The sequence below is a fragment of the Branchiostoma floridae genome, chromosome 13, assembly GCF_000003815.2.
Source record: "Branchiostoma floridae strain S238N-H82 chromosome 13, Bfl_VNyyK, whole genome shotgun sequence".
NCBI lineage: Eukaryota > Metazoa > Chordata > Leptocardii > Amphioxiformes > Branchiostomatidae > Branchiostoma > Branchiostoma floridae.
In genome coordinates, this window is record NC_049991.1 from 381,602 (window position 1) to 390,544 (window position 8,943).

The 8,943-nt window shown below is 40.7% G+C and overlaps 1 protein-coding gene across 1 annotated transcript; it reads right to left on the bottom strand.

Annotated features, from left to right (window-relative positions):
* Positions 1-6,052: 6,052 nt before the first annotated feature.
* LOC118428774 (40S ribosomal protein S9-like) lies at positions 6,053-8,661 on the bottom strand. The gene is given in 5 exon segments (XM_035838967.1): positions 6,053-6,314; positions 6,957-7,143; positions 8,082-8,175; positions 8,526-8,580; positions 8,582-8,661. Coding segments are annotated over 5 exon segments (579 nt in total). The 5' UTR covers positions 8,644-8,661; the 3' UTR covers positions 6,053-6,133.
* Between the last annotated feature and the right edge of the window lie 282 nt (positions 8,662-8,943).

An 8,943-nucleotide genomic window follows, 5' to 3' on the forward strand; every position in this document is an offset into this window, starting at 1 on the left:
TCTTGACTGTAAAAACATAACAGTTACATATAGCCTATCCCAGATTCCTTTGCGACTTAGTTAATATTCATTAGTAGGGTTTCCAGTCGCAACGCACATGCGTGCGGCGGTGGTGTTTTCCGTGCGTGTAGCGATTTTCGATTGATCGCCGTGTAAAATTGAGAAAGGCCTAGAACTTCAAACTTACCAGAATTGTAGTATGTAGTATGGAGGCCCTGGCAATGTAAAAATTTTAAGCAGGGGATAAAAGATTGTTGAGATATGGCCTTCGGGAAAATGCCTCGCGAGACGGGAAAGTCACTTCCGCGTTTACGTGTTCGAGCGCTCTGCGGGCATGGCGTTGCGTCAGCCTGATTTGCATCTCAGCCTTATTTGGAAGCAACCCATATATGGTAGGATTGGATAGACAAGAAAACAAGCTACAATTTGGTACGTGAAACTTTCTTGTACCGCAATTTTAAGGTGGTTTACCTCCAGTTTGCAAATTTAGATGGCATTTTTCACCATTGATGTCTTATTTTTTCAAAAAGTTGCATCCATGTGTGTAACAAGCGGTTTCTAAGCTTTAAAATGATGTATAACATGTGTAGGTTTGTTGTGAGTTAGCGATGTGAATGTTCAACATGTGCGACTCGCTCCGTGTGGTGTGCCGAGTCCGGGCCGTGAGTTACGGCCGTAGGACCCTGCATATAAATTTAGTTAGGCGGGTCCATAATTATCAAAATATTCTCGTTTCCATGTAAATAATTAGCGTATTGATATTCATTAAATTGTATACAGATAGCCTTTATAAGTGTAGATACATTGTATGTTCGGACACGTTTGTTTCAGGTTTGAGACGCAAAACTTTTGTTTTCTTTGTCACCAACTTCATGAAAGGAAACATCATTTGTAAATGTGTCCAACGTGAGCATATTTACGTTGAGATGATCACTGAAGTTCAATTTTTACCTTGTAAGATCCAAAAAATCAATAACATAGCAAGTTGTGTTTGTTGTTGAATGTGATATCAAGGGCATAGAGGTTTTTGCTGATATTTCCAATGTTAAAAGTTTTCAGATTTGCAAGATGCTGCATTGGGAATAGCACCTGGAACATCATAGAAGAAATTGAGATGGCACAGAGGGAGAATTACAATGTATCAACCATTCAAAGCTGTGCAGCTTAGAAGAGGAGCTACCGAGTCTTTTCAAACATATGTTGTAATGTCAAAGAATTATCAATTGTTCAATAAACTTGAATAAACCAGTTACAAAGTCAGGTGGTCATGGTTCATAGGTAATATTTTTATATACTTTTGGTCATCAGATGTCGTAAAAGTAGTATTTCCTGGTGAAATGTGATAGTTTTGATGGCAAATTTAGAATTAGCATGTGCCAAACCCTTTAGTAGTAAGGTATGCTGATATTCAATGCTTATGGTCAGACTGTGAAAGGGAATAACTCAAGAAGGGGTTGACGGATCATCATGATTATTGGTATGTAGATAGATTAAGTGATGCTTCATGTAATTAAATATTAATTATGCAAATCAGAAGCTAATTTGCATAATTGATGTGGAAATTATCTAAACTGTTTCTATTCTGTTATATTAAACATGTGATATTTGTCACTGAGATAGAGAAGAATGTTGATAGGTAATTTTTTATGTGGACTTATATAAGTGACAGGTGCCGATGACCTTTGACCTTTTGAGATATGTTACAAATTAGTATTTTTGATTACACATAATCTCGTAACCATGTCTCTAGAATGTCTGCAATAAACTGTGTTAAGAGTCTACTACATATTTCCAATATCTGAAATATCTTAGTTATAGGATGAACAGTTTATTGATTATCGCTCTTCAAAAAGGGGTCATCTGGAAATAATTGGCCACTTTTCCAGCTGTGCCATGCTGAAAAAACTTAATTTTCAGCAGGTTGACCTCACCTGTAGTGAAAGAAAAAGGCAAATAAACACCTTATCTTTACTTGATTGCTACAAAATACTACTTGGACTGTGCAGAAAAGAACTTTTGAGTGGCACAATGTTTTTACTTTCTTAATTATTGCTAATTAGAAATGCGATTTTCACACCTGGCGCCACACCTGCGGACACCGCCCAGCAACTTTAAAGGGCCATATCTCTGGAACGGAAGGTCCGATTTTTGTTCTGTAACTTTTATTTTTCATAAATCAACACCCTCTATTAGGGAACACAAATGTTCTGATTCCCCTGGGTACAAAACAATTTCGACTGGAAACCCTATCATTAGTAGGATTTCCAGTGCGAAAATGGAAATTGCCACGATTTTTCATTGATCGCCCTGTATTATCGAAAAAGAACTGGACCTTCTAACTTACCAGATTTGTAGTATGTACTATGGAGACCGTGACAATGTAAAAATGTTAAAGCAGGGGTAAACGATTGCTGAGATATCATTTTCTGAAAAGTGCGCTATGATGCAGAGAAGTGACTTCCGGGTTCAGGGGTCACTACACAAATACCTCTGACGTCAGCCTGATTTGCAGAGCTACGGTCCGGGATCGAGTCCAGGGGAGGGTGATTTTAAATTGTTCTTGTTTCCTTTTTACATCCATTTAATATAAACAATAGTTTCAGCACATTCCAATAACTAGAAAAAAACCGTGTACACACGCAAACCTTGGCAAAATGCCAGCTTTTTTAAAGCACTTGTTTAAACTTCAGTCGAATATGGAAAGAAATATTTAGTACAAAGTTTGATTCAGTGAAAAGTGACACATTTACTTCAATGAAAGAAAGAATAATAATATGAATTATGTCTAATTAAATGGATTTTTTTACTTTACCAACATCATCGTTATTATTGCAATTTATGACCAGCTATAATCATTTACATATTGCTAATTCAATATTGTCATAATATAAATAGGTAATAATATACACACACTACAAGGATGGAGGAGGTATGAAGTCATTGAACTCTTATAATAGTCCGGTTGGGCCTGCTTTTTGACATGTCTGAAACAAATCCCCTCCACTCCTCATGGCAAATTTGGTACAAAATACCACCAATCGCATAACTGATGAACATTTGCATAAACATGAAACACTTGGTTATTTTATCAAGTATTCTAGTACACAACTTGTACGTTCAGAGTCGTCTACACCCCCCCCCTACGTGTTATACAGGTTGACAGAACACCACAGTTTCACAGAAAACAGGCCGATACTCGTGCACTCTTGAAAACACAAAACACTTGGTTATTTTACTCTAGTACAAAACACTTGGTTATTTTACTCTAGTACACAACTTGTACGTTCAAAGTCGTCTAAAACCCTTTTAAAGGGTAAAGAATGCTTCAAGTACTACAAACGGATTCTAATGCAACTTGAGGCTGTATTATACATGTAGTCTGAAGATGCCACTGTTCGTAGATCTAGCTACTATTTTGCCACTAGAATATGATAGTATCATGTACTACTTACCATTTATCTGTACTTTGTGCATAGCCATGTCACCAGCTGGAATTACTACAGCCCTCCATTACACTGCTTCTCTGCCTCGAATTCAGGTGTCTTACCCTAGACTTCTCTGGAAATCCAGTACAGCCAAAGCCAAACCTCTGCTTGGGAAGTACTGGTACATCCAACAGACCACAGAATGGTATCAAGGTCAATGTAATCTACAGACTCAAATTTTAAGAACCAAACTGCTACAATATGGACATTGGTGAGACCAGCCGACCACTAAAGGCAAGGTACAAAGAACATTGCAACCCAGTGCCAACGGCTGCTCTGCCATTTTCATCATCATTCATCCTCGTGTGAGGTGGAGCAGACAAAGTTAGACCTCCAGAACAGCTTGTCTGTCATCGCAGAGAGTAGCCCTTGCCCTTCCAGCCCTGTTTCGTCCTCAATGAGTTCCTTAAGAGTTGTACTTGGGCGGCCGACCCTTCTCCTGTTCCATTTTCAACCACCTAAAACACAACCAGGGACACTCCTTCAACCTCCAATCCACCGATATCCTAGACCGTGAACACTGCTGGTTCGAACGGGGAGTTAGAGAGGCTATATATGAGAGAACGTACGATCCCACCCTAAACAGGAAAGGGAGCTACGTTTGGAACTTTTTGGCATTTCCCCCCCCCCCCCCCCCTCACAACAAAACATTCAGCTCCTGTAACTAAAACAACAGGAGCTAATTGACTTATTTTCATCAAAGGGACGCTCCACTAGAGTATCATAATTCCTCAGAGAATAAATAATGTTAGAATAAAGTTTGTTTAGCCAAATATACAAAAGTTGAAGCTTAAATGTAAGGGGCACATTGTAGCAAACTAGTTTTTTTTCCCTGAGGACCCTTCCAATGCATTATGCACTTGTGGGGAGGACGTGTCTTTGACCATGGGAACAGGTACCGGTTAGTACTTGTATAAATTTCGATACTCTGATGTTTTATGATAACTTTTTGAGTAGACTGTGTGCAAAAAAAGTCATCAGAACATTGTGGGTCATTCTGTAGTAATGCCATTTATAAAAGTAGCCTTTTTAGAGCAGAATGGTCCATCAAAGTGTCCAAATCTCTGCATTCCAAGAGTCGCTTCAAACTTTTTGTGTACCTTCCTAAATGTCCAATAGTCACTCTCCTACTTTTGTTAGTTTTGGTGCCACCATTTTATGTTGGCCGACTTCCAACTCATCATACTTAAGTGGCCAAATTTCCCCATCCTGAGATGAGATAGTCTTCAAACTTTTTTTGTATCTCTCTAAATGTGTGATTGTCACTTGACTGCTTTGTCAAGCTTATCCAGACTACCATAAGCAAGAAAGTGTGACGGAAGTCGCAAAATCATATACGGCGCGGTGAGGAGCTTGGCTTTAGAAAATAATATTGTCGAAAAGACACAAGGTTACTTAGCGAAAAGTCAGGTGCATTTGTATCCCAAAAAATATTGTCTACCAAAAAATAATGCTTCTGGAGTGGAATTTTATCTGTGTCTGTAGCTTTGTTTCACATTGAAATCCAATTTGTCTTCAGCTTGACTACAATGTCTTATCGGACATCTAAAATTGCCTTCATTCATAGAAAACTGCTGTATAAAAGACGAGTTTCTTCCAGATCACTACTTCAGTGTCACTGACGAAAACTAATGGATGATTTTGGGGATATCTTATTATCTGGACGTCTGACCTTCATGGACGCAGTGCGTAACTGTTTTGTGGTGTTGGAAATTGAACTTACAACTTTGTACACAAACCAAATTCTGGCGAGAATGATTTGATATTAACTCAAATGCACTAGATGTAGTATGACTTGATGGTGAAAAATTCACCAGTCCTACAGGGCCTCTGCATGATCCTTTTCATTTGTCTGAACCACCTTCTCCAACTAAACCATTATGTACATAAAGGTAAGTGAAAATGTCTGACTTGGGAGTTGTGCCCCATTCTTAATCAATCAATGATTACTTGCGGCCTCACAGAAGAATTTTGAACATACAGGGAACCAAATCTTGCTTATTCTTACCTGTGTAGTGCATTTGTCTATTATATGCATGAATTGAAATTATTATTATTACCTCTATTTAATTTCATTGAGGTTATGTGTTACCCTGCATTTGTATGAAAGTGTGTCTCTGTGTCAACAAGATAACTCAAGAACAGCTGGGTTAATCGGCTTCATACCTGGTGTGTAGGTGTGGTGTGATGAAAGTTGGAAATGATTTTGGGCCCCCTAGCAGCTTCCCTTGGTACAGCTGCGCAACCTCCAGTTTTGCTATCTTGGACTCTGAACAAGCTATGGTCACGATTTTTAGGTGTTATATAGCTCTTGTGCTCGAGAAGAAATGGCATGAGTTTGGGCCCCTAGCTGCATATGAAATTATTGTTGCATAATCTTAGTTCATGCATATACATAAATACATACAAATCATACATACATACATGCATATAATTTTACATCAAATCCACATATTTGGCACTCCGTATGTGGACAATTTGGGCATGTCAGTTGAACCCATATTTTCTTACTACTTTATCTACAAAGAGTAGGGACTATGGTGCAGAGACAACACAAGACAGCACACTGTCCTTTTGACATGTATTTATTTCTGGGCATGTCTTGGGCTCATGGCACACCCTCCACCAGAAGTAGGGAGGGTATTGAGTTAGTCTTCATCTTCCTCATCGTCCATGCCTCCACCGCCCCCGGTGCCCTTACGCATGTTCTTCCTCTTGACACGTCCAGGACGACCACCTCCGAACGGAGACTGCAGGCTGAAGTCGATGTGCTTCTGGGAGTCCACGCGCACCACGTAGGATGGGATGTTCACCAACTGCTTACGTACCCTGACAACAACAACAACAAATACATGTTATTTCTGCATAACTGTCATCTTGGTATTGTCTGTAGCTTCAGACTAATGCTTTCCTGGTTAATGTAACCCACCAAAGACAAAACACATTCAATTAAACACTTCAACCATCTCTATCTGTTTGTGTTTATAAATAAAGAAAACAAGACATCGTGGGGACAGTTTAAAGCCCCTTTCCCCTTTATAGACGGAAGCATACCAAGTGAAGCATTTGTAGTCAAACTACTTACCCTGGCACCAGCACCATTGCTACAGGGTAGAAGGAAGGGTATAGGACTCATGCCCAATTGACCCTTCAGAAACTTTCAAGTCTTTATATCAGTTTGACCCCAGCTAACCAGGCCTAAGTGCTGTACAGAGGGCAGTAGTGGTCAGTAGAAGTAGAAGCTGAAGTACCAGGATTTTAACCATACAAATGAGGTACCACTGTAGCATGATGTTATCGTGTACTTTGTCTATATATATCATCCTGCAGCTGATAAGATGCCTATACTTCTAGACAACCAAGTGTATTTAATGTTTGATATCATAGTAATGACTCCAACTCAACTGATATGAAACTGACTGATGACACAATAACATTAAGACAGAAGCAGCAGTAGAGCCGGTATCATACCTGATGTGCCTCTGGCGGATCAGCACGCGGGCGTGGTGGATACTCTTGGCTAATCCCAGCTTGAAGACCTGGGTCTGGAGACGTCGCTCCAAGAAGTCCTCCACGCGCAGGCCCAGCACGTAATCAAGCTTCATCTTCCCCTCATCCAGCACACCGACACGCACCAGCCGGCGCAGTAGGGCATTACCTGTGTGGAGGACATATACAGATCAGAGCCGTCCTACATCACAAACTAAATTAATTGTCATGTGGTAAAAGAATGGACTGTATCAGAGGTCTCCACATGGAACCTTCAATGGATGAAGATTCGCCTGATCTCCTCTGACATATTCTCCCCCACCAGCATATCTGCAGCGCCACTAGGACGGCCGAAGCAGGACTACACGCGGGAGATGTACGGTTTGTTACTAGTATAAAGGTGTCCTGTTGATCCTCACCCTCAAACAGGACTACACGCGGGAGATCTACAGTTGTTACTAGTATAAAGGTGTCCTGTTGATCCTCACCCTCAAACAGGACTACACGCGGGAGATCTACAGTTGTTACTAGTATAAAGGTGTCCTGTTGATCCTCAAACAGGACTACACGCGGGAGATCTACAGTTTGTTACTAGTATAAAGGTGTCCTGTTGATCCTCACCCTCAAAAGGACTACACGCGAGAGATGTACGGTTTGTTACTAGTATAAAGGTGTCCTGTTGATCCTCACCCTCAACAGGACTACACGCGGGAGATCTACAGTTGTTACTAGTATAAAGGCGTCCTGTTGATCCTCATCATCAAACAGGACTACACGCGGGAGATCTACAGTTGTTACTAGTATAAAGGTGTCCTGTTGATCCTCACCCTCAAACAGGACTACACGCGGGAGATCTACAGTTTGTTACTAGTATAAAGGTGTCCTGTTGATCCTCACCCTCAAACAGGACTACACGCGAGAGATGTACGGTTTGTTACTAGTATAAAGGTGTCCTGTTGATCCTCACCCTCAAACAGGACTACACGCGAGAGATGTACGGTTTGTTACTAGTATAAAGGTGTCCTGTTGATCCTCACCCTCAAACAGGACTACACGCGAGAGATGTACGGTTTGTTACTAGTATAAAGGCGTCCTGTTGATCCTCACCCTCAAACAGACGTCTGGGGTCCTTCTCCTCCAGTGTCAGCAGCTCACGAGCAGCCTTACGGATCTTAGCGAGGGTCAGCTTCACACGCCAAACCTACAGCACAGATAAGGTGGAGTCCACAGGTTTACAAAATGTACTTCTAACTAGAAACTTGCTAAATATCTCATTACTTAGTGTATTTAAAGACTGTATTACAAACATGTTAGCAATCAGAGGGTCATAATCAGTCATACTCCGCCTCTAACAAGACATTCAGATGACGCGCATGAACCTTTCATCACTTTGTAAACAGGGACAAAATTATAAACATCAACATTACCTTATATATTATAATTTCAAGTTCAATAACATCTGTGTTTCCATACCAGTACACAGATCCACAATACCTATATACATGAAATTTATCCATTTTAATGAAAGGCCAACATCAGTTTTGAACATACCTCACGCTTGTTACGAAGCCCATATTCCCCAATGAGCTTCACTCCGGATCCAGACGTCCTTCTCAAAAGGACGTCGGGGTGTGGCGTAGGTCTTACTACACGGGGGTAGACCACGCATCCTGGCAGCTCAGCGTGTCTGTGCAACAAATCAAAAATACCTCAAGTAAGCAGCTTCAGTGCATAGAACAATACACTACAAAGATGAACTTTTGGGGTGTTATCAATAGAGTACCTTAAGGCAGAAAACAGTTACCTATGCAAGGTTGGGATGGGGTTTTGTGTTCGGGAAAAATCTGCGCTTGAAAATATGGCACCGAGAGGAGGGAAGCCGGCTTAGGGGTGTGTTTCACACCTTTTGGCTGACTACACTCCTTGGCCAGTTTGGTACTATTTTATACCATTGTAGGATCTGCTTGGA